At 41.9% G+C, this 26,056-nt stretch overlaps 1 protein-coding gene across 6 annotated transcripts in view; it reads left to right on the top strand.

Moving 5' to 3' along the window:
• PTPN5 (protein tyrosine phosphatase non-receptor type 5) overlaps positions 1–26,056 on the top strand; it is a 72,529-nt gene that overhangs the window by 21,205 nt on the left and 25,268 nt on the right. For 4 of the 6 annotated variants that reach the window (XM_054171650.1, XM_054171651.1, XM_054171649.1 and 1 more), the window contains 7 exons: positions 712–822; positions 12,412–12,503; positions 14,316–14,443; positions 18,784–18,965; positions 19,837–19,956; positions 21,747–21,830; positions 25,675–25,916. In XM_054171650.1, the coding sequence (XP_054027625.1) occupies positions 14,431–14,443; positions 18,784–18,965; positions 19,837–19,956; positions 21,747–21,830; positions 25,675–25,916 (641 nt within the window). In that variant the 5' untranslated portion in view covers positions 712–822; positions 12,412–12,503; positions 14,316–14,430. The remainder of the gene's footprint in view (positions 1–711; positions 823–12,411; positions 12,504–14,315; positions 14,444–18,783; positions 18,966–19,836; positions 19,957–21,746; positions 21,831–25,674; positions 25,917–26,056) is intronic. The other 2 variants (XM_054171652.1, XM_009899969.2) reach the window with 2 other exon arrangements.

The following is a 26,056-nucleotide window of genomic DNA, read 5'->3' as shown; positions in this document are numbered from 1 at the left end:
ATGTTCACAATGCAAGGTGCTTTAGAGGTAGATGACAAATCATAAGCCTTGAAGGCAGAGTATGTCATAATCTGTACAAAGAATTCATCTCTGCCCCCTCCCTCAGCAGAACTTGGAAAGAAGGAAAAAGTCCTTGCAGCTTGTTAGAGGTGAATTTCTTTCTGCATGCTCTCATGACCCTCTTGAGCCATATTTTTGCTATGCTCCACTGACGTGTGGGACACAGTCTTGGAGGAGGCTGTGATAGACTGTCTGTTTCCAAATTCTGTACTCAGCCCCACTGTGTGGGTAGGTCTGACACATTCAGCAGTCCTTCACAAATAAATAGTAAGAGTTTCTGTCCTGTGCTGGCAGACCTTGAAGCACTCTGTGATTATATTGAAACTGGCCATTATGATTTCAGCAGGTGGTATTTTCCATATGGAGCAGATGACTCCTAAGGCATCCAGAAGGCTTCAGGTAGATGTCAGTTCCTGAATGCAGGCAATAAGCAAAAGCAAGTGGATCAGTAACAACACAGGAATGTTTGTCATCTCATTTCCGTGTTGTACCCCTCAGACGAGTGGCTTGGTACTTCCTTTATGGGTGAACATCACATTGTGGTCTTTTAGAATTTCTTTCAAGGAAAATAATTTGTAAAAACCCTGAATGAATCTTGAAGATCTGATAGTGTTAATGCTCAGATTTTTTTTCCCCCCCTTACTTTTTTAGGCTTTTAGTGCATAAAGGACATAAATGATAATCCCAGAGGACCATCTGTCCTGGAGCAGACACTGGAACTGAGCTATTATGTGACTGAAAGAACTGAGTGCATGTCAGATGGTAAGTAAGACAAGGAAGAACATATGTATCATACTGTCACTTCAGTGCAGATGAAAAATACAGTCATACATCTCTTCTGGAAGTTGTCCTAATCTTGGTGAATGAAAGGAACAAGGAAAACAACAAGAAAAAAGAAAGGAAAAGTCATTGCAAGTCTTAGGTGTTTTGGAAAGCCCAGTTAGCATGGAAGGTCTTTTTTGCTAGATCTTTTTGAAACAGAGTACATCTTTTATTATAGTTGTAGACCTCACATCATACAAAGAGCCTATTTTGCTTCCATTGCCTATGTGATGTCCATGAACTCCATTTTAACTTTCTAAGGAAGTCTAAAGGTTTGAGCCTCTGTCTCCTAGTAGCACCTTAGCAAGCCCTTTTAAATCAAACCCATAGCTGTCTCAAAGATGGTGTAATTTATTTGTGGTAACCAGTAATTAGTTTTGTTTAATCATGAAGGAAGTGGGTGTTTTCCAGTCATCCTGGACTTGGTTCTAAGCATATTCACTTACCAGAAAGAGTTTCCTGTTTGGGCAGTCAGGGCTCTTAAAATTACTGGACATTGAACTTTCAATAGTGCATCAGGGGCAGATAAACTTTTCTTCTTTTTATTGGTTAGCTGACCTATTTACCTTCTGCTTGCAGCCTAAATAGGCCTCAGTGCTGTGCTTGTCCAGCCTTTCTAACCATCTTGCAGGTATAGATGTCTTCCAGACTTGCTGTGGTGTTTTTTTTATGCTACAGAAGCCATTTCCACTAATACAGGTATGCCTTTGGAATCAATTCCACACTGTGAAGTAGGCTTAGCTTCTGGAAAGAGAATGTTGAAAGCCTTTATTTGGGAGTATCTAGAGGGCAAAAGCATGTTCTATAGAAGAACTAACTGTAAAAGTGAATGAGTTGATTCCACATGCCTGTATGCTTCACTCCTGGAAAGCCCTTTATGAGCTGTCACCTTTTATTACTTGTATAAGAAGCCTGAGAAACTTCAGGTAACCTGCAGATGTTTCTCCTGAGTGTTCCCCATTTTCTTTAGAGATTTAAGTGGCCAGCTCTGGCTGGCTGACAGCCAATGCTTGCCACTCATTTGATGGCAGAAAGGATGTTCTTTCCTTTCTATAAGCTCATTGAATCATGCCAATATTCTTTACAGCCTTTGTACCACAGTCTTGTCCAGCTCCTTTGAGGAGGCCAGTGTTAAACCTAGGCCAGAAACACCACTCTTACTAACCTTTATATTGAGGTGGTGTGTAGGTGTGCCAAGTAAGTTGAAGCCTCATTATGTTAGGACATGTGCAAACATCTAGTCAATGACAAACATGCACTTTTTGCTTCAAGGCACTTAATCTTGAGGATGTAGCATAAGTAAAAGCATGACATTATGTTGCCTGATCTTTATGGTCACAGAATATATTAATTTCCAATCAACATGTAAATAGAATACATTAATTTCAAAGCAAGATGTAAATGCAATTCTGCTGTTTATACAAAAGAATGAATTCAGAGCTTACTCTGCAGACATTATCAGATTTATTGCTGCACTGAAATTTGTAGTAAAATGTAGTTTAAAAGGTAGGAAGTTTAAACCACAAGTGAATTTGATACATCCACCAACACAGAAACCACACATGTCCTATTTTTAACTGGATAGTGTAAAAGAAATAAAACAAATTACATCTATGTGCTATAAATGCAGCATGGGAGTCTTATGTGTACTAAGTATATTCTTACATACTGAAAGATTACATAATGTCATGCAATGTCTCCATGTTTCATTTCCTACCCACCAAGATGGCTGCTCTGAGGCAGGAAATATATGAATGGTTCTGGCAGTTGTGCTTTTTGGGTTCTGTCTGTCTTTAAAATTGTTTTTCTTTCCCCTGGTTTATATGACACCTCACTTCTTCCCATTGGATTTACACTTAGGCTTTGGCACTGCCTGAGAGAAGCATTCCTCTCTTTATTCATTTCTCCTCATCTCCATTGAATTGAGCTTGGCAGAAATATCCTCTGTTCATGCACATAGCCTGCAGGTTGTTTGTCAAAAAGGTCTTTAATTCAACAGTGATACTGGCTTGCCCCTTGTATGTGGGCAACACAAAGGGAAGTTTTTCAAGCAGTTTTGGTTTTATTGCAGAATAAGGCAGGGGTAGTTCTGCCTTGCAGAAAAGCTTAGCCTGGGAAAACCTGATGTGGGAGGGAAGAAAGAAAAGATCAGCAGTCATTTATCATGTGACATCAAAGGGGAATAGTTCCCACAAAAACCCCTGTGCTAGAGCTTGCCAGCTGAATGTGAGCTGAAGGTCATGCTCTTGCCTTCAAGTTAACATAACGGTGTGAACACGGAAGCAGTGGTGAAGTACCGTGGAAGAACATCTGTTTGCATAGGCTGCTTCTGGCAAGTGTGCTTGCTGAGGTAGCGTCCTGAAGGCTGAGGTAGCTGCACACACTGGTTTTGCCACAAGAGGCAAGGCCTGTTAGAAGGTATCAGTGATGAAGGTTTAGGAAATGGTGTATGAAATGCAAATCCATGCCTTTGAAGTTGATGGAAGATGCTCCCAAAAAGATTTGAAGTCGTCGTCCAGGCATCGTTGTAGGACTGTAGGCTGGCCTTTCTTCCAAATTTGGCTAAGGAAAAGGGTGTGACATTCTATTCAGCTGTCACTAACACACTAAGGAACTGCAGTACTGCAGAAAATGCTATGTAAGATGGGGCCAGAGGTTCCCAGTGATTTAGTGCCTGAACTGAGCAGCCAATAAAAGAGATCCAAAGAAAAGATTGTTGTCTTTATTGCAGAGCATGTGAGCTAATGAGAAGCTTCCAGTGCATTGCTTGCTTGGGGTAGGTTGGAGGCCAAATGTGAAACCAGTGTTCAAGTTCTGAAAAATGCCTTGGGAAACTGTTAGGATATGTTTATGCTGGCCAGTGAAAAGGCAGTGAAACTGATGGGAAAATGGTCATTTTAAGTAAGCAGAAGGCTGTTTATTTCACAGAACTGCCTCATGTTAGATTTTGCATGTACTTGCATCCAACACAGCACATGAAGCAAAAGTATGCAGAGTGAAATAAAACGGGATGGTGTTCCTGGAGGCTTGCAAAGTTTTGCTGTAGCTATGTGACATAGCCACAAGCTGCTGTGGTGCGGGTGGAGAACAGGATACAGATAAAAGAAGTCACATGAGTCTGTGGGGATGAGCAAAATTAACATGCTATTTTTGAAGGAGTGAGCACTTGGGTTGACATTTTGAAGCTGAAATCTTGCAGGTAAATCTTTGTTAAAGCAAGTTTCTTTGCAGCATGTGCACCAAACCCTGTAGAAAACGAAACTGATGAAAATCTCAGTCCATCTCTGAACAGCATCTCAGACTTGGGGAGATGAGGAGAATGAAGCAGCTTGCAGTGCCAAGGTGCACTGGCTTTACAGGAACCCTGCTTTCAGCAAAGAGTTAAATGAAAAATCTGTCTATTCTTTTTGACAGGTATCTATTTGGTAAATTACCATGTGCCAGTTTTAGATCTGCAGTCCTTATTGCTTTCTTTCAAGATTATGTAATTGGCTTCAAGGAACTTTAAGGCAGGCATTGATTATTTGCAATGCATGAGAGGGTGTTGTTTGTTGTGGGCCTGGTTTCATTTGATGGCCTTACACAAACAATCCTGATGACTTTGGGGCAATTTCTTGCAAAAAGGAGAGTGAGGAGGTGAATGAGGAAGCCTTAGTCTGGCTCTCTGTGGTTCATACTGCTTCTGTTTGGGAAATGAAACATAGCAATATATTTTCTGTGGCAAGAATGCTTCTCTGTGAACATAGTGGAAGGAAGAAGAGAGATGGTTTTCTTAATGGTTTGAGAAATACAAGTTGAGAGACCATTCATTTCACATTGAGCATTCATTACATGGACATTCCATGGTTTCACTGTGGTAATTATAAACAGAAGTCAGCATTTCTAACAAATGCTTGATTCAGAAAGAGATTTGTGCTTATAAAATGTTTATATAGTAACATGAGCAGAGTGTGGCTAACCATATGCTTGCATATGGAATTCAAATAGAACCATGGAAAAAAAAGCCACTCTGACTTTGGCATGGAAAATCCCACCCATTTTCTTGAGGTTTTGGGTTGGGTTTTTTTTTCCCCATTTCCATTGCAAATCATGAAGAGGTGGCATTCACAATGCACTGGGTAAAAGCTGTGAGAGTGTCAGCCACAGTCACAAGGAGAGTCAAAAGAATCATGGAATCGTGCAGATTGGAAAAGACCCCTGAGATCATCAGGTCCAGCCATTAACCCTACTCAACCAAGTTCACCACTGCTAAGCACCACATCTAAATGACCTTCAAACACATTCAGGGATGGTGACTCAACCACCTCCCTGTAACCATGGTTGGAAAATTTAGCATTTACCAATGGATTAAATGTGTGGATAATGTGCATTTGCTGTGTGTTGTAGGGGTAACATGAGTAAATGCTCTGAGCAACATTTTTGTCCTTGTCAAGATCTTAAAGGAGAAGCAATAACCTTAATGTTTGGAAGATGTTTTCTGTGTGGCATACCTTTATGAAAGGGTCCTCCTGTGTATGCACCTCCTCCAGGTGCGTACCACCCTGCCTCTTTCTTCCCCAGATTAAATAAAAATGTGTTTCCAGTTGCAGGATCTGATTTCAGCTTTGCCTTGGAAAATTTCCTTGAGGAGCTCCCAGTGGCAGTTGGGAAATGATAATCACAAGAAACTTTAAGGATTTTTATCCTGCTTCAGAGCTCAGAGCAAGGTAGTGTGGAGGAGAGGGAAGAAGGACTCTGCCTTAACTCTGAGGTTGCTTAAGCCTCAAGAGGAAGTTTTCATTGTACTGCACTTCTTGCATATGCTGCCTTGTTTGATTTGAGCTACTGCCAGATGCTGTTTTTAGTCTCCACTCAGTCCTTCTGCCAGGCTTTCACACTCCTCCTCCTCCTCCTTCTATGGGCATCTTTTATGGTCTTGTATTTATTTTCCTTCTTTCATCTCTTCTCTCATCACATGTTCTCATTTCCATTTTTCTCAAACATACTCATACCTTTTCTTGTCACCTTTATTTTATCTTCTCTCTGCTTGTTGCTGCTAGTCTGTAGTCTAGCTTAATTTTCATCTTTTGTGTCACCTGATCAGAGTGGATTTGTTGGAACTGGTTTAATGTCATAGAACAAAGATTTTAGAGGTCAGAAGTACCCAAGGGCTGATTCAAGAATGTGGGATGTTTTGAATTAGGTGCATTGTTGCATACCATTTTATATGCATGCCTCCTGGTTATTGTTAGAGTTGGTGGACTGATTGATTAATAGGCAAATTGATCATAAATACACCCTGAAACAAGCTGAACATCAGCCTTGTTAAAATGCTAGTTATTTTTGAGAATAGAAACTTACTGGTGTGTGTGTGTCTGCAATAGTCTTATAGACTATTATTTTAGCTGAAGCAAACTTCCCTTGTGGAAATCTGTTGTTAGGAGTATCTGAAAAGCCTCTGTTGCTTTTGGAAATGGTGCTTTCTAGAGCTCTGCCTTACCAGTTTGCAGATTGAGGTTTCATGCTTTTCTTAAGCCTGCTGGTGACATCTCTGTCACCAGGGGGAAATGCAAGAAACCTCAATGAAAAAGTATTTCAACAAGGATAGCTTTAAGAAGGGTGAGAGGGGAATGCGATGCCTGGGAATTAGAGGGTTTAACGATGGAATGTTTTCTTTATGGTATCACACTTCTTTCTTAGAGAAGAAAGTCCTGGGAACCTGGGACTTGCATGATCTTTGTGCATCTTCTTATCTCTTTCCACCTACTGGTGATCTCTGATCTTTGGTAAACTGGAGCTGCTCTTCATGTTTACAGGGAAAAGCTCTTACAGAGGAGGGACCGCAAGGATGGAGGAGTTAGCAAAGCTGACGTAGGGCAGGTGGTAAGTCATGCTCAACCGTCACAAATCAGTGAGGAGCAGTCTCCTAACTCTGCTGCCTGAGAGGAGTTAGCAAAGCAGCAGCATCTCAGCTGTTGTTAGATTTCCAGTTGCAGTGTGTTGCAATAGGAAAACTGGCTAAATGCAACCTGGGAGTTCCCACAAAATAGGTCTTCCACTCGAGATCTGACTATATTGCAAAAAAAGAGACCATGTTCAAGCATGTTATTGAAGGAAAGAATAGGAAGGGTAGTCTGTCTTGCTGAACCTTCCTTAGGAGAATTTTCAGTTGAACTAAAGAGCTTCAGCTCTCAGATTTGGTGGAGAAAGGAGAAATTCTGACACTGTGGGAGCTTTTGGGAGGACAGAAGAGGAGCTGAGTCAATATTGACACATCTGACTGTCTTGAAGTGCATTTTAACAACATCTGTCAAGCTTCCTTTAAAAATAACCCAGACATCTATGGCTTAACTGTGGATATTTTCCATGCTTACATCCCAGCTTAAGGAATTAGTATTTTAATTTCATGAACAAATCTACCATCTTACTAGATTCATCCACCTGCTCATGGAAATGGAAACCCAGTAGTCTTGAGTTTGTACTTGCACGCTTTGCCATCCCAGCTTTCTGGTTGTCATCTGAGCTTTACATAATCTATTCTGTTCAGGTTTTGTGCTGCACTGTATTCCATAGAATTTCATCCCTGAAATTGTACCCACCTCTATGATATGTGCTAGCACTGGGTTGTTAGACTGTTCTCACCATGGGATCTGAATGCCTCTTCACTGTAGTCTGTTTGGCTTCTTGTGTGCTGCACCCCATGCTGCGGTAGCAAGCTGCCTGGATATTACTCTTCTGTGGTTCTTTGCACCTACCAAAGCATGTGAAGGCGTCTGGCATTGCTTTATTTTCAACTCAGCTGTTTAGCTACAAGAGTGTGTTATTTAAAAGAAAACAGCAATTTCACCTGAAAGTAAATGGCCAAGTGGAATTTTATTTAGTCCCAACAATAGAGGCCATTTGCTGTTGATGATTGCCATCATGGCACGCTTTAAGTGAGAACAAACATCCTACCCCCCTCCAATACACACAGGCCTTTTTTTCCTAACAGATTTATTCATTAAGCATATGTTCAAAGACTACAGCTATTACCACTTCTAAATAGAACAATTTTTTCATTGCTTTTCATAGATACAGTGCCACAGTGTTATGAAAAACCCATTAACGTTCCAGATTTAATTAACTAAAGTATTCTATTAAAACTCCTTTCTGCTCCAGCAGTTGTTTGACAATAGACAGAGAACTACTGTATGTTGGATACTGACCTTCAAATGACAGTCCAGAGTTGTTGCTTTGCAAAGTCTTTAGCAGTTTGAATACTTTGTCTCCCCTATATGCATGTTAAATAGATCTCTTACTTCTAAGACCAGAAATAGTAGGGGAGCAGGTTAGGCTTCAAGCCTTGGTCCCAGCTTCCTTGCACAGGCAGCATTCCTCCTGAAACAGGTAAAAGTTTCATCTGACCAATTTTTTCAGGCTTTCAGGAAGAGGGGTAGTGCTCCTGAAAGGCACTAAGTGCCTTCCATTTTGTATGGCTTCTGTGGGAGACAAGGATAAATACAGAAAGCTTTTTCAGAATAGTTGTCTTTTTTTCCCTTTTGTCATGTTCATGCAGCAGCTCTCAAAATGGCCCTTTCTAGCACCCTGTGTGCTCACTGCTGCTGGCAGGTTCTGAATGTCCTTTGCCAGGACATTGAAGAGCTTGTGATATTTTCCATTGGGGTAAATGCTTGTGCAACATCTATTAGGTGAATCCTCTTTTGTTCCTGAGGGTTGTTTTGTGTGCTAGTAAAGTGCTGTTCCTGTTGGATGTATGGATGGATTCAGTGATGCTATGTCCTTTCAGTTGGTAAGGCCATTTCAAGCTCTGTAGAAATGTGAGGATAGAGATGTTCAAATTATCCCCCAGAAGTAGGACTTAATATTTCCTTGATTCATCTTTTCTCTGCTCTCTCCACTCAGCATATCTGCAATAGATCACAGTGCCGGTACCTGGGTTGTGCATGAAGTCATAGCTCTTTCTTGGCATATCTTCCCAGCATAATTAATGTTATTGCCAGGACAAAGTGTACTGCATGTGGCTGTCACTGGAAGTTGAGGGAGAAAAAAATGCTCTAGTAGAATCTGCCCTTTGTTGAGGAAGACAGAGGTGGGGTGGGGTTGAAAGCGCTGCACTGGTCCTTACAAGCTAAGGATGAGATGTACAAGGTTACTCAGTGCTGATTTAACTTTTTCATATTTAAGTCAAGCATATACCTTAGTGTGAGAAGAGAATTGATATGAGCCATTCAGTATCTCCTGTTAATGCAGGTGAAGTGTTCTGGGTAGCAGAGCAGCAGTGTAGCTGTGTGGATGAAGTTTTCCTTCCTTCCCACTGATGTGCTGTCACTCACGCTTTGTGAATAGTACACGATGTAAGGGTGCTTCAGCATGGAGACAGAGCAGTGTGGCAACTAGAAGTCCATAAGGATATGATTGGTGTCTTTGTGGTGACCTGAATTACAAATCTTATTAAACCAGGAGCTCTTGAAAAGGAAGAAATGCTTTAATCAAGGTGCTTTAAAATAGCCTCCGTTTGTGTTGCATTGATGAGGTGGTTAAATGTTCATCTTCAGAGAAGCTGTGAGACCTTTTATACCTGTAGCAGTGGGAGGTTTTAAGCATGCCTCCCTGGTGGTTATGCCTCCCACAAATGCAGCACACCTGCCACCTGCTTCCATGTAACATCAGGTTACGTTTGAGGTATTGAAGAGCATTTCTGCACTGTTTGCTGGAGTATAGAACAAAAATTCCTAGGCTAGCTGATACCAAGCTGGCCCTGGAGCTAGAAGCAGAAATGCTACACTGATGCAGGATCCAAAATGGTGTCTCCATAGAGGTTTGCTTACCTCTTAGCAGACCTGCTGATCAATGTTAGCTCCTGCTAAGGTAACTCAGCATGAGGCTGCGTGGTGTGAGGCAGTTACATTGGATCAGGTGGAGCTTTGGGACGCATGCATCCATGAGATGTTTGCTTCTTTGGATTGTTCTGTAGAGTGAGGCTCCTGCCTGCAGACAAGTGGTGCAAAATGCTCCCAGAATAATTGCAAAGCTTGTCATCAGAGTGTGCTTTTTTTGTCTCACCTTCTCCAACATAGATCCTTAACAACTTGTGCATGTCTGCTTATCTATCTAGACAAAACATTGCTCTGTGCATGTTCCCTCACTGGGAAGAGGATGAGAAGGCAAGCTGTTGTGTTTTTTTAATGCACTACTCAAGGCTGTGTAATCATGTTGATGAGCATAGTATAGGAGCTCATGTAGGCAAGACGCAAATAAACAAAGTGACATTTACCTTCTCCTGTGGCCACTGACCGCTTTTTGTGGTTACCTAGGGAGAAGAAGAGATTAATGAGACCACTATACTTAAACACATGTTAACTTTCTAAGCATGTCCCTAACATGAAGGGGCTGCAGTTGCAGAGGTAGCAGAGCACTAAACTGGAAGCAGTGATACTCAGTTGTGCAGGCCAAAGCCTATAAACAGCGTAGCCCTGGGTGGAAATTGCACTCTAGGAGAGATATAAAATTGAGTGTGGACATCCTGTTTCTGGAGGTCCTCACCCTTAATTTCTACCAGTGCTTGTTCTGCTACAGTTTCTGAGTGATACTATTGCTTTCTGAGTTAGCCTAGCAGTGTAAGCACAGCCTTTTAAAATGCATGAAAGGAAGCAAAATGCTTATGCTTGGGATAGTACCCTTGAGGCACGTCTCAAGGTTTGTGGCTGAAGATGATTGTTGAGACTGGTCTTGATATAATTTAATTTGCTCAGGAAAGAGAATGTCTTTGAAATAAATGCTGAATGTGATAGTGGCTTTCCCAAATGCTTTTGCTGAAGGCTCCAGGGCATAAGATTTTAGTCACTTAGTAAAGCAGGCTATCCCCAAATGAATGACATCAAAATGTTCACATTTGAACCTGGCAGGAAGCCAGCGTATCACCCATCTGCTTCAGGCTGCAAACTCTCTCATTCACCAGAGCAGAAAGCGGATTTAATATCTACAGGACACCAGGCTGGTAAGGCACTCTAGAAATTAGAAACACATCATGAGGTTAGCATTAGAACTGCAGAAGGTACTAATTTATGAAAAGAAATTCAAGCAGTACAAGTGTGCTAACACCTATTTGGGTGATAGTAGTATGAATAGTAAATACGTTGAAAAGCTCCTGAAACCAGAATGTTCTGGTTTCTGTTAATTGTCAGATTCTCAAATTGCTCCAGGGGAGGTTTAGCTTGGATGTTAGGAAAAAATTCTTTATTGAAAGGGTGGTCAGGCACTGGAACAGGCTGCCCAGGGAGGCGGTTGAGTCACCGTCCCTGGAGGTGTTCCTAAAGCATGTAGACGTGGCACTTTGGGATGTGCTTTAGCGGCCACGGTGGTGCTAGGTTGATGATTGGACTCAGTGATCTTGGAAGTCTTTTCCAACCAAATCAATTTTATGATTCACTCTTGTATCACAGAGGCCATTTGGATTAAAATTATTGCTGCTACTTTGGGATTATTCAGGCCCCTTTAAGTCTATCCTGTAGTCAAAGGCTAAAGGCACAAATTTATAGTTTGGGAGGGAGAGTTGGTTATCCTGTTCCAGAGAATTCAACCCTCCACATCTCTGCATTGGTGTTGTGCTGTTGACACTTCTCCTCGATTATGTTGTCTGTGTGAGGCTGACTTCATGAGCATAGCCATAGCTCTTGAACTGTGGAACTAGAGCTGCTTTGTGGCTTTCCGTTTTGAATTTAAAGGGAATGTGGAGGTTGGGAATCATTTAGGACAACCAGCTCCACCAAAAGTCAACTTGAAGTCTCTTTATGAAAGCTCAAGGCACCTCAAAAATTATCAGCAGGCACTTGAAACCTTTCACTGAAGAAAACAGCATAACAAAGATGTATTATTTAAAAAGAAAACAATGCATCTAATTGTTAAGTGGTAATCAGACAGAATCTCTGTGTGGAGTTTAACAGGAAAGCAAGAATCAATCTTATGCAAAACCAAAAGAAGCTCTGAATAGAGCCCTGATTGAAAGATGGCAAATGCTAGTTGTGTGTGGGTGTGATAGCAGTGAATATTCAGTGTCTCTGCCCCTCCAGGGTCTGCATTCACTTAAGAACAGTAATTTGACACCACGTTTCATATTAATTGTTTTGAGGCAAACACTGTCCTAGGGGTTCTAGCTGCCCTAGGAGCTAGCACACCCCTTAACTTGACGTGCTTCACCACAAAAAAGGACATTCCTTAGCAATACATCCTATGCTTGAGACCTGTAAGCATGAGCAGAAACACTAAGCATAATCATCTTGTGTATTTGGTTTAGTAGTGGGAGTATGATTTATGTGTGGACAGGGGCATAACTAATCTTGCCTTGGAAATTAAGAGCAACTCCCCCATTATTAGTGGAGAATCAGGCTGCAGCAGATGGTACAGTAGCTCCCATATACTTCCCATATGAGTGCTTTATCTGACAGTCCCTTACTGCTTCTGATGACTTCTAGTGGTTCATCTTTTCTGAACTGGGAGGCCTGTCTTTCTAGATCAGAGAGCCTGATGATTTTGTTTTCTTCTCACTCCCAGGTAAGTGAAGCTTACCAGGTTGAGAGCGGTGTCAGCCAAGTGCATTGTGAGCTGCTTTACCCTTGCAGCTGTATTTCATATGAATTACTATGGTAAGATAATCAAACAAGTTATTTTATCTCTCATTAGATGGGCAGCCAGTAACATTATGTAGGACTTCTGGGAGGAGTGCTGCCTTGAGCATCTGTTTTCTTCCAGGATGGAAGACTTTGATGGAAGCTCAAATGAAGTCTTCTGGTCTCACCCTTGAATGAAATAGTCTCTGGTAGCAGGCTGCATCCTGAAGAGGGCTTCAGGGATGACTTCATAGACCAGAGTCCTGTCTTGTAAAAGTGTGTTTTGCAAGTTCTTTGCCTGTCATTGATATAATAAAACAGGAAGCTTCTAGGCATTTTTACATGTCTTGTACTGTTCAGAAATCTAATTACAGAAAAAAATACCAAGAGTAATCTGGATCCTCTATAACTATGATAAACTTGTACCCCACCACTGACTGACTGCAGATTCCCTTTTCTACCTTAGAGTTTATTACATAGTAGGAGATGTTGGCTCCTGTTATGTTTGGGGTTTATGGAAGCTGCAAGAAAATAGCTAAGATTTTTCTCTTCATCTTCTTGAATGATGAAAGTTTAGTCTGGTGGATATTTCTACTGTAGCAACTCCGTTGAAGATGCCCTTAGGAACTGGACTCTCTCCAGATGCTATTGGCACTTACCGTTGTGGCACTTCCCCATGGCTGTGAGTCAATTACTACACAGCACCTTGTTGGAGTGTTGGAAAAATCACAGCAGCCTCCAAGCCCATCTAAATCACAGGAAAGGGGAAAAACCTCAAGGTCTCCTCTGTAGCCTGAAATGTGCAGCAAGCACACAACATCAGTGACTGACTGGGAATCCGATGAGGTTTGCAACTTGTTTGCTGGCCAGTCTCCTCTTGCTGAAGAGGAGAAGGAGGTGATTTTTCTTGCAGTTTGATATTTCTTTTCCCCATACCTCTGTAGCAGCTTGCAGGCTTGCTTTTGTATGTGACCCTGAAATATCATCATAATGGTCCTGGGTGAATGTGAACATTTTTTCTGACTTCACCTCTTTTTCTCTCCTCCCACCCATCCCAGATGAAGTGGCAGGTGGACTGAGTGGGAGCAGTGTGAAAATGAATGCAGAGAAAATGTGTGACTCAGCAGTTCAGCAGGGAGCTGCTGAGTGGAAAGGCAACCATTCTCCTCACACACTGGCATCAGGTTCCTGTTCTCTGAGATGAGAATAGGCCTTTTATGGGTGGAGCTGTGCAGCCCACCAGCAGAGAGAAGGGGCTGCTTATTCTTTTCCACAGAATTGATTTCAAGTAGGGAGGGAACTTCCTTCTCCGAGTTTGTTAGTTGTTGCCAGTGAAGAGGAGAAGCCTTGCTTGCTCAGAGGTTTTTCTGTGTGACTTTCCTCCTTGCTTGCTTTTTCTCTTGATGCATCTTTCCATTTTGGTAATCCAAGTTTGGCTTAAGCAGCAGCCACACTCTACCAGCTGAGTATGAAAAGTGCAAGTGTCCAGTTCCCTTGGTGGCTGGGAGATGGCAATTATTTTCCTCCCTGCACTGTTGTTTCGAGAACTGTGCTCAGAACCTTTCCCTTGCTGGGAACAATGCTGCTGGCTTTAAACAATGCCACTCATGGACAAACAAGTGCACAGCAAAACTGGTGATATTTGTGGGTTGTCCTCTGTCACACAAGAGTAAATTAACCTTTTTCATGTCAGAATAAATGACATAGGAGGCTGATAAGCAGATTGCTGGTATATAGGCTGGGTCTTTGTGAGAAGTTTTCCATTCCTCTGTAATGTATCAAAGATGTTACAGTTTCTTGGACCTCTCACTTGCATGAATGGTAAATCAGGATTATTCCTACTTACAGCTCTGTTACACAGAGGAGGATGAAGCCTGCAGTTACACTTTGCAGTCTTACAAAGGACCACTGATGTATCTAATGGCTTCCAGTTAGATACCAAACTGATCTTGGAATTGTTTTCATGCATTGCAGTGGTAAGTGGTAAACTTTGTGGCACACGTGGCTTAGTCTCTGAGTTGTTGCTAGTGTTTGAATTAAACTGTCTGGTATCTTCTGAAGTAGCTCTCTATGTCGTTTTGCATTACAAATGCAAGTTCTACCAACCACAAGTTCTTGGCAGCTAACACCTGGACTTTTTCCATAGTGGAATTGGAAATATTGAGGCAATTACATTGTAAGTTGCTTCTATCTCCAGTCATGCAGAAATAGGTAGTTGTAGGATGCATTTGGGAATGTTTTTCTTTACACCTTATAATCTGTATGCTTGTATGGACTAGCTGCTCTCCTCCCAGTCAGTGTTTGGTTCAGTCCTTTGGAAAAGCTAAGTGTATCAAACTCTTGCAAACAGACTAGGTCAAGGATCAGGTAGAAGTAGTCAGCACCATATAATCACTGGTAAGGTCAGAAAAACAATTAAAAAATGAAGGAGCCAGAGAGACAGTGATGCATTCTTAGGATTACAGCAAGTGTTGGAAGAAGCATTCCCAGTTTTCAACACAGCCCTTCAGATCTTGAGTGTAATTTTTTACAGAACTTGCCAGATGAGTTATGAGTACAGAGACCATCAAGCAGAAGTGAGAATGTCTTCTCAGCCAATGCCATTCTCCTAAAGCTCTTTTCTTTTGATTAGCAGTCCTTTTACCCTTCAGCAGAAGTTCTCTCTCCTTCATGTGCACTCCAAGACAGTTTTGGAGGTTTTTCCCAGCTTCAGTGTGTCCTGCCATCATCATGACTTGCTTGCAGTCTTACCACCTGCCAATTTAACAAGGCCTTAACCAGACATGTGAATTATAATGGGCTATGTCCTGCAAAGCAATTCAGGTGCATGTGAAACTAAGCAATTGATTTGCAGACCAGTATCAGTTGTATACATTCATCTAATCAATAGCAGAGCTCCTGAGCAGTGAGGCAGAAATCAGAGACAGTGATATCAGTAGGCAGCTGTGTTTTGATATCTGAAGATATAGAGACTATACATGGATTTCAGACTCTGGTGTGAAGTGCTGGTAATCTTGATGGATGGCATGCATTGCAATGCCTTCACACTATGGTCCCTTCCTATAGAGTAAATTCTTATCATGCACAGCTATCATTAAGATACAGACAAGGTTCAGAGGGCTGTGGATGTCCATACACATCAATGAAACGTGCCACAGTGCAGCTGAGTCTTGTGTTGGCTGCTGCAGCTTGAGAGTTGTCAGAACAAGTGAAGTCCACGTTCCACTTCTGTTTTGTGTGCCTCACAGGTAAGGTCTACAGAGTTTGGGGATTCCACCGTGAATGAAGAAGCCACCACCATTAGCAGTATTTGTATTTCCTAGTGAAAAGGTCTTACCACTCAATCCCCCAGAAGCCTAATTCCCACAGGCACAGTGTGATCTAAGTATAATAACTGTATGAGCACTGTATTTTCATTGCTGCAGTACACCTTCTGTGATTAACATCCTTTGGTAAGGAGCAAGTCTTTTTTTATCTCAAAGACATTGTTAAATTAAATCTGCCAGTGGAGCTGTGTCAATACTATGAGCAATAGCACCTATGCACAAGAGAGGAGACAAGTTCCTTTTGAAGTGCTAACTTTCTTAGGAAATACAGTCAGGATGCCTGGTCCTGAGGGATTGTTTTTTTGTTTTATTTCTCTGAAGGCTCTGGGTATGAATCAGCTGAGTTACAGAGCTGCTGATGCCTTGCCCCCAGCAGCATTTGACTGGATCATGGCATGTCTGTTACTGCAAGGCATTGTTGACTTATAACTGCTATGCATTTCACTGTTTCAGTTAACTCAAGTACTCTAAGCAGGTGTTTTTCTGAGAGTGGTATCTAGACATTGTTTCATTCTTCTGCCTTTCATGTACCCACATAGGAAGTCAGAAAGAGAGGCACAGGGGTTTCAAAATGGGCACTGTCTGCTTATGGAAGTCTATTACCTCGTGAGAGGACAAAGATGTTTCCCTGTATAGGTTATCCCATAGCAAAGTATTGTGTCGTTTATTTTGGGCAGCTTGTACTGGTGGCTGTGTTTAAGAGAGGAATACAGGAGGAGTGGATCACTGGCTTGATCTAGAAAGTTCTTTTTTCTGAACAGCAAGCATGAGGTTAAGCTTATGGTGCTGTTTTGAAATGTCAGTTTGTTTTAACAAGCCATATGGCTGCTATAGATGTCAAAGACCTCTTAATTCTTCTGCCAATGGTGAGGTTTTTTTCCTAGCAAGCATAGTCCTGCGTCAAAGCAGAAGTACTTGTGGAACTTGAATCCCAGTCTCCATGATGCAGGAATTCAGGAGGATATCATCTGGATGGTAGATTCCCTGCCAGTCAAATTACTAGCTTAGTTCACTCCTGGATGTAGTCATCCTTGTCAGCTGTCTCAAGACCTTCACGCTGACCTTGACACAAGAAAACTTTAATGGTCTCTCTCATTATTACTTAATTTGTGCACTGAAAGAATCCATTAGGGCAGATAACACAGGAATATAGGATTGCAAAATGACATCTGAATGGTAATTGAGGCATTGTTTAAAGCTGACATAGTGAAATCAATACAGAACCCTAGGTTGGTGTCATTATGTTTGTTAAAACCTGACCTGTGATTTGGAGTAGCAAATTTTTGAGTGGATTTTAATCCAATCTTAAACTATACATTTGTATTTATGGTTTCAGACAGTTCCCCATTATTTTACTTCTTACCCCCTGTTGTGTTCTACTGTATTAGTGAAAATATCTATTGATAAGAATATCAGTTCAGCAGAGCAGGAGTTCTGGGCTCTTAGCTCCATAGGCCAGATCTCTACTTTAAGCAGGGAAAATAACTGAAAATGGTATCAGTCAATTTGCCTTCATATAGGGCAGCTGTAAGAAGTAGAATGAGATTCCTACTGCTGTACAGCTGTTGCTAGACAACACTGGGAGGTGGGCTTCTGGCCTGTGGAGAGGCACCAATCCCCATGGTTACAGACACAGAGCAGTCCCCTAACTTTGACGTCTTTGATCCAGGTGTGTAGCTAAGTGGCTTTCACATCGTCATGTTAGAGTCAGGGTTGTTTCTCCAACCTATGCAGAAGTGGCCTTGTAAAACCTTAGGCTGTTACAGATTTAAAACAAAGACTTCTCATTTACCTGCTGCATAAGGCAGCATAATGGGCTTTTGGTGAGTTAAAAACAGTCTTCTGAAATAGGAAATCTTACAAGTTCTAACAAATACCTGAAAGCTGAGCTAAGGTCTGTTTCAGTGAAGGGAGGGAGAACAAAGACTGAAGGAGAATAAACATCTCCTGTTCCTGTCCACTCATGTTTTTGTGTTTTATAAATCAAGATGAATCCTTACAGTACCAATGGCCAGACCCTCAGAAGATACAGAGATCCCATCTTTCATTTGCCTTATTAGAGCTGTGGCTAGTTTATGGATGCTTATCTCAGTTAGAGTTACTATTGAGGGACATGTAATGAAATGTCTGATGAGAGGAACATGTAGACACCTGACTGCAACAAACCATGGAAGGACCAACAATATGGCCTTTCCCTGGAGCACAGATGGCTGGCTTAGGCTTAAAGCTGTAGTGTTGTACACAGGGCAGCTTCGAGACTTTCCAAATGTAGGATGATGTAAATCAGTAGTACTTACATCAAATGGGTCTGATCTTCCACTCCTTTTAGCTTCTAAATTAATTTGTTTGCTCAGGCTGTGTTCAAAATACTGTTGCTGAGGGACTAGCCGCTCCAGTGCATATTCCCACTGAATGGAATAGCATTACAACATTATTAAATAGCCCTTGAGTATGAGTTAATCCAAGAAGTAAGTTATTAGAACAAAGTCTGTGTTATTGGTGCCTTAGGACACTCAGCCAAAACCCAGAGACCCTGAGCACTGTTCTAACACCTAACCTGAAACAGTCTCTAGCTTGGAAATTGGTCATCAAATTAGACAAAGCAGACACGTAAGGGGAACTAGAGAAACTGAGGCAGAGAGGGGCAAAAGGGGTTCTCTGCCAGGAAGTGCGGAAGCAGCATAGATGGTTCCTTTTCAGAAGTCAAACCAAAAAGGTGCAGTGATGTAAATGAGAATTTAATAACAACAAAGCCCAGAATCTGCGCCTCCGGAAAGAAAAGGAAAATAATTTCTCCACCCACGCTCCCTTTTCTGACAAAGGCAGGTGAATGCAGCTGCACTAACAGAGTGTGACGCTCGCAATCCTGAGCTGCTCTTACCCATGCAGAGCTGAGAGGTAACCACCGTCTCCAGGCAAACAATCGCCCTTGCAGCCTCCGCAGAGGTTGCGTGCCATTCATTCCCTGCACATGTCATTTTCACGTGAAGGTCTTTCCAGTCCGGCTGCTATGGAGTCAATGGATGAAACTGAAGGGCAGCAAGGACAGCTGAACAGGAAGGAGCAGTCCCTGAAAACCTCCCAGAAAACAGCGCTGCTTGGTTGGGCGGCTCGGTGGAATGGATTCGTGCCTGGAGACAACATGTATCTGTTTGTCCTCTCACAGATACTGGTAAGGCAGCTCACCATCACACTGTTGAAATGCTGAGACCCCTCTTGGGAGCTTGGTTTGGGAGTTTCCTCCTCATCTGCTGCAGATACAGCGATGGGCATGGCTGCAGTCCTCTCACTCCGCACACCTCTCCCAGCACTGCTTTGCAAACAGCCCCTGCCTCTGGATGTCCCAGAGTCCTGTCCTGTTCCCTGCCCCTCTGGAAATGCGCCCTTTGCCAAATGACCCATCTCCCAACAAATCCATTTGCTGTGGCCGATATGTATGGGGGTAAATAACCATCTTGTTAAAAAGTGGATTGGGTGGTGTATCCTTTAAAGTTGTGGCATGCCCTTCATGGTCAGGGATGAGGCTGTACCTTGCCACCAGGGTGTTAAATACCACATCAGTGCTTTTGTGGTTTTGTGTTAGCTGTGGTGTGTGCACGTGCTTCAAGTGATTCGGGTGAAAAGTCTCAACGTGTCTCTGTGTGTATCTGCGTATAGGGATGCCTACATGAACACAGCTATTTGTTAAAGCTTTGCATAGAATGAGATAGGCCTTAAGAGTCTTTAAATGGCCAGTTTCCATCTAAAAGTAATAATGCTGGAAGCTGTTGCTCTTTTGATGTCCAGGCCACTGTGGGCAGTCCTTTTGCTAGTGTGGATCAGCTTAAGTTTGCTTCACTAGTTAATGGTAGTTGACCTTTTAGCCTTCAGCTTTTTCATTCCTGTTGAGCTACAGCCTAGAAAATACCTGACTTCTTAAAGCAAAAAATGATGATCAACATGAAATCAATGAGAACAAAATTAGTTAATTATGCAGTCTTGAAATGAAAATGAATGTTTGTATAATGAGATGCTCATTATGTATTTTCTGATTGATTGCACAGCTTCTCTGCATGATGCTGTGGTACAGCACTTATGGGACCATCCCAGCATCTCAGAATGCCTTTGACCTGCTGTCTTACTTGCTTACCCCATTTAAAAAGATTTTGTCAGATCAAGAGGAGGTAAGTCCCTGAACTCCTCTCTGGTTACCTAGCTGGTGTCAGTAGCCTTGGGTGGTGCTTCTAATACTTCTAATCAGGAGAAATATAATATGCATGTACTTCATATAGCGTGCATTATATTACTGCTGCATTGTTTGTGTGTCCTGAAATGGTGACAAGAATTTTCTGAAAACAGATCCAGATTTTGTCTGCAAGATACATGGCTGGATTTTTGACTGTGATGTTAGATCAGCATAGCAAATTTTTTTTTATGATGTGCAAATGATTGCACATGGAATAAAGCAACAGAAATAAAAATCAGCCCTCTAAGGTTTAGCCCACAGTAAAGAGAAAGCTGGAACTTGATTTATAAGCATGGATAGAAGCTTAAATTCTGGAAGAATGGATCAACTCACAGAAAGGGTGCAAATCACAAGATACTCAGTCACAAAATTCTGGTTTTGGTTGAGTGTTTAGAGCATATCTGTGTGCTGTAGAAGAATTTCAGGTGTACAGATTCAATTATACCCACAAAGCTACCCCAGTAAAATTGCTTAGCTTCTCACCATGACATAATGACACATATACCAGTATGATTCATTTGATAAATTGCTGGGGTAATTATACCCAGTGCAGATTTCTCTGGTGTGGACAGAACCTTAATTAAATGGTGAGCAACTGCCTTGGAAAAAATCAGGTGAAATGTATTTGCAATCAGAATGGCTCAATTCACTGTACTTAATATTTGTAGTAGAGGCTATGCAGTACAAATGGGAAATGTAACTCGGTGCTTTTTGTGGCTGCAATACAGTGGAGACTGTTTTCTATGTTCTCTTAACAGTGTTCACAAGCTGCATGTCACCTCTTTTCTTGGTTTGAAAGAAGCACTCTTTTTTTGGCCCTTTCTCAGTTGTAAAGATTTGCTATGCACAGTCAGAGCTGTTGTAAAGTGTTGCTAGTGTCCTACTTGCAGTGGGTCACTCATTAAGAAGTTACTCCTTACAGAAAATCCCCAATTTACAGAATTTCAACTCAAAGTAAGTGTTCAGTGTGGAGGAAAGTGATTCCTAGAATGCACCACAAGAATACCCCAAGTATGACTGTGCAGATGCTCATGCATATATTTGAGGGTTGTTTATTATAGCATTATTTGCTGTGCATATTGAGATTTGAAACCAGTAAAGGCAAAGAAGTCTGCTGACATTAAAATAACTCTTAACTCCAGGTTTCTCCTTTATTGTGGATCAGAAACAGTAAAATTCTTTGCCCACTGAATCCCATTAAAATTGAATTTTGCACCTACTGCTGAAAATAGGCTAAACTCTAAAGTACTTAAGCGTGGCTAAGACATCAGAGTGAGTTTCAGTGCCAGTGCTGTGAATAAACCCAATGGTATTTCAGTGTGTAGAAAACCCTCAAACATGGGAACAGTACTAAACAGTACTAAAAGCCCTTTGCCACAGTATAAAATGATATTGACAATGAAACATTGGTCCAGGCTGCAAAAATGAATCATGGATCCAGATCTCAGTTTTGGCAATGAGTGATGCTAGGATCAGATTTCCCATTTACCTTAACAGTGAAATCTGGGGTTTGGACCTTCTGAGATGCTAGAGCTTAGAGAGAGTTTACATTTTGGTCTTCTCCAAAATCTAGTGTTTTTTCCTGCTGGTGGTGGCAGCTTTTCCACAGACAAGAGTGTGGCCTGACTAAAGCTGCATGGGCAATCCAAGAATGCACCCACATTTTGCCAAGAGGCTATGCTGTGCCTCTGAATGCTTTATTTAGTTGTCAATTCTGTTGTTTGACAGGAGCTGACTAGGATTGGGAGCATTGTGGTATCGTACATCCTGCTGTCTTTAGCCTCTCTAGGACTGTTATTTGTAGGATCTCTGGTAAGTTACAACAGTGTGCAAACTATATTCATCCCCTTTTTCAATGAGTTTCATTAAGATATTTAATTTATCCAAAGTTCTTGATTGTTATGCCTAATTTGATTGTAAAGTAACATATTTGGGGCTAGTTCTATATCTGGTTGCATGAGGTAAAGGACCATGACTACATTTATCCTTACTCAATTTTCTTGATGAGTTGGGGAGCACACTGATGGGTTCTAATTTTCAGATCTGCAGATGGAAACTATTTTCACTGAAATAGAGGGGATGTGGTCTGGTAACAGTACCATTTAATACTGCTGCTTTGTGAATTGCCTGCAGAACATCCATTGATTTAAGTGGCAGAGCTATTGCAGAGCACCAGTGTACATATGAATGTAATGCCCTTGTAGATGTAGGCCAAGACCCCAGCTGCAGCAAAAGATCAGTGACATGATTACAATTAATGTAGCTAGCTGTCAGCTGTTTGGGAGCAGGAGTGCATTGCACCAAATTGTGTGGTAGATGGAGACCTCTTTCATTTTAGAGAGTTATTGATTGAAACTGGCCCTGTATACCACTGTATTCCTGTTAAGAGTAGGGATGGAGTTACTGAATATGCAGGTAGAACATCCTCTCCTGTCCTTGCAGCAGTGTGCATTCAGGTAGCTCAAGAAGCTGAAGCTGTACTATGTATCTACTGTTTGGGTGTTGCACAGTATAATGAGATATATCAGAGAACCTCAAGAGTCTTGGTGGGAAGGGACCTTCAGAGAATACTGGTCTAACATCCTGCCAGCACTCAGAAAGGTCAGCTGTGCCTTTTTCTACAGAGGTTTTAATAATCCCCAGGGAAGGAGATTATATCTCTGGTATTATTATTATCTCTCTGGTACCTGTGCCATGACATCATGACACTCCTGGGGGATGATTTTTGTCCTAATGTCTCATCTGAATTTCCAAAGCTGAATGTCCAAGCCATGACTAAGAAGAGTCTGGCTGCATCATCTCTGTGAGCTAGCTGTCCTTCAAGTAGTTGTGGGCTGCTGTTAGATCACCCCAGCCTCTTCTTCTCCAGACTGAACATGCCCAATTCCCTTCACCTTTTCCAAAGTGCCCCAGACCCCTGACATCCTTCATAGTACTCTACTTGGCCCACTCCAGTTTGTCCACATCTGTTTTAAACTGAAGGGCCTAGAACTGCACAGGATATTCAAAGGGCAGCTGCATCAGTGCCAAGCAGAGGGGCATAACTCCTTTGATGGCCTCAACTCCCTGATAAGAGTGTGGAGGAGGTGTGTGGTGTTCTATACCATGGTTAAGTTCACTCAAAGGCAGCACAATGGCAACATCTTCTGGTTTGAGTCAGGCGAATGTACTCTGAACATCTACTCACACGGCAAAGCATTTGGCACTGGTGCCTCCATTACTGGGATCACTGATGCAGGCAAGGAAGTTAGCTGGCTTTGTGCAATTTTCTGCTGGTTTTTTTTTTTTATGTGGCTGTTTCTTATCCAAATAAATTTTGTCTTCAACAAAATCAGCATCTGGTGATTTTGTAAGTGCACGTAGTAAAGAATGGAAATGAGACATTTGGGAATTGTGCTGAACTTTGAATTCCAGCTCATTTTGTAGCAAAACATGTAGAGCTGGAAACTGGAATATCAGGAGTGTGAGTTTTCTGCATCTCCACCCTGTTTCTTGGTAGCTGGAAACATTTTGTTGCTGACCCATTCCAGCTTATTCTTGTATTGGGATATCTGTGACTGTAATACACATAGAGCAGACCTCAGCTAAAGTCTGAAGCGCTTTTCTGAGAATACCCAGGTACCAGAGTTGATTGGGAACTTAGCAATGCCAGTGAAGATAAAAGGCTGGATAGAGTGCTTGAGGTTTGCATTAGCGATGCTGTCTATTCTCTGTCTGATATAATGGTGTGTTAAGACCCAGGAAGCTGCCAAGAGCCAACACTGAGCTGTCTAGACCTCCTGAACAGGTTTTCAGAGCTGACTAATTTTTCCATGATTTAGTTTAACCCCACCACTTTGAAGTATAACTTAATTTCTTCCAGTGTCTTGGGCAGCTCCTTATTTACCACACACAGCTTTCAACCTAAAGAAAAACTGCTTTATTTCTGGGGTGAATTTTTTGTTCCTTTGGACTTCGTGTTAATCACTAGTAAAAGGGGTCCCATGTCACCATACCAGCTCTACAATTGTAAGATGTAATTGGTACTCAGACCTTACACTTGGCCCTCAGCACAAGTGTTGATTTCAGTAACAGCAGCACTCTCCAGCAGGACAGAATTACTGAGCAGTACTCTGTGAGCAGCTCAGCTATTGCACTCTTGCAGTGTGTGAAAGAACCATGGCATGTACTGTGGGAATGCCAAGCTCCAGAAGTCATCTTGGGCAATGAAAATAGAATCAGACCTTCAAGCTTCTTGCTTGTCATCCAGTAGGCCAAGCATGCAGGACAGGCTTAGTTCAGACTTGGCCTTAAGTTTGTGTGAAACTGAAGTCTCATAATCAGGTTCCTGTGTTTGCTTTTGTAATTGCTGTGTAGTTTGATAAACTGGGGAGGAAAATTGTTTGAAGCAACTGTCACATGAACACTGCTGCTTTGTGAGAATAACATTTGCTAAAGCTGACTATGAACAGAAATTAAAACATGCTTCATTTCTTTTCATTCTTTAGGCTCAGGGAAATGAGAGTACATGAAGATACACAGGCACAAGAAAATTGTTGTTTAAAGTCCTGTACAAGCTAATTTGCTTTAGGAAGAGAAATTTGACCTTTTTTAATAGCCTGTTTTCCAAACTAAATTGCTCTTTGGAGGCCACTTAAGAAAAGGACAGAAGAGGATTTACATGGGGAAAATAAGACCTGTTGGCCTTAGTCTCAAAAGGGCTCCTGACAGTGCAGTGTAGTCTGTATAACATTTAGCCTTAGTGGTACTGCTCCTAGTTCAGTGCAATATGGATGAAGTTGGCCTAGGGTTCCAAATCCTGGAATTCAGGAATGGTCTTGAAATTTGGAACTGAGGCCCATGTGGAGGATGAAGAAGTCCACTGATAAAACCTCCCAGTCATCTAGTCTGCCGCAGCATCCATGCAAACCAATTTGATGCTGTAGTATTTTCGATTCATGCTAGTTCAAACTTTGTTAATTGATATTATGAACTTTAGTATTACATTTATGTCCTAGAACGTCAAGGTTTATTATTTCATGTCTATACCATGTTTAAATCAGATAATTAGTTTATAAAGCAGTCTTTGCCAAAAAATTGTATAGGCATTCTGAGCCTCAAAAGCAATTACATCAAATCAAGGCCTCCTTTTAAAGATGATTGATTTATCCATGAATTCAGGGTAGAGTGCTAGATTACCAAAGGTGTGCAGTTCAGGAAAATGTATTTTCCTTTCTCAACCTATGTATATCTAAATTTTAGTTGGAAACCCTTTGTAAGTGAGGAGAGTTGTGATTGTGGAATAATGCAGTAGATTGGTTTTGTTTTGTAAGCAAGCCTAGGGAAGGGTAAGAAACTGAACAAAAGGACAGTGATATCACATTGGCTTGCATATGATGGTCACAAGCACATTCCTTTTCCAGTGTTTCCCTGCGTTAAGCCTTGCCAGCTCTGTGGAAACCTCTGTGGCTGAAAGCAGGTTTGAATGGGTAGATGTGAATCCTTGTAATGTGCACCACAAAGCTGCTCCAGCATGGAACGTTCCTGTCCCCTTCAGTACTCTCTAATTCTAACACGTTGTAGTGGGCTGGGATGCTGCCCTGGAGACCCATCCTCTAGGCTGTGTGCAAGAGCTGCAAGCAGCAGAAAGCTTGTTTAAAATGTTTGTTTCCTCCAGTTTTGGCATCTTCTCAGAGCCCCTCCAGACCCCCCCTTTCCACTGCAAGAGGACAGGCGCCAGTCTGTGAGCCGACAGCCCTCGTTCACATACTCAGAGTGGACAGAGGATAAAACTGAGGATGACTTCCTAGATTTGGATCCCGTGCCGGAGACTCCGGTTTTTGACTGCGTAATGGACATTAAGGCGGCGGAGACAGACCCGGCGACTCTGACGGTTAAATCTGTGGGCTTGCAAGAAAGGTAGGGCAGATGTGCCTAACGGGGGAAAGTCTGGTCCCAGGTTTGGGGGACTGAGGAGTTCTGTGCCTAGCAAGAAGATTTTTTTGCCTTCATGAATATCACTTTAAAATGTGGTTTAAAGCCAAGCACCTGCTTTATTT

The sequence above is a fragment of the Dryobates pubescens genome, chromosome 22, assembly GCF_014839835.1.
Source record: "Dryobates pubescens isolate bDryPub1 chromosome 22, bDryPub1.pri, whole genome shotgun sequence".
NCBI classification, from domain to species: Eukaryota; Metazoa; Chordata; class Aves; order Piciformes; family Picidae; genus Dryobates; species Dryobates pubescens.
Note: the sequence above shows the minus strand (reverse complement) of the source record. Positions and strands in the feature narration are given on the sequence as shown.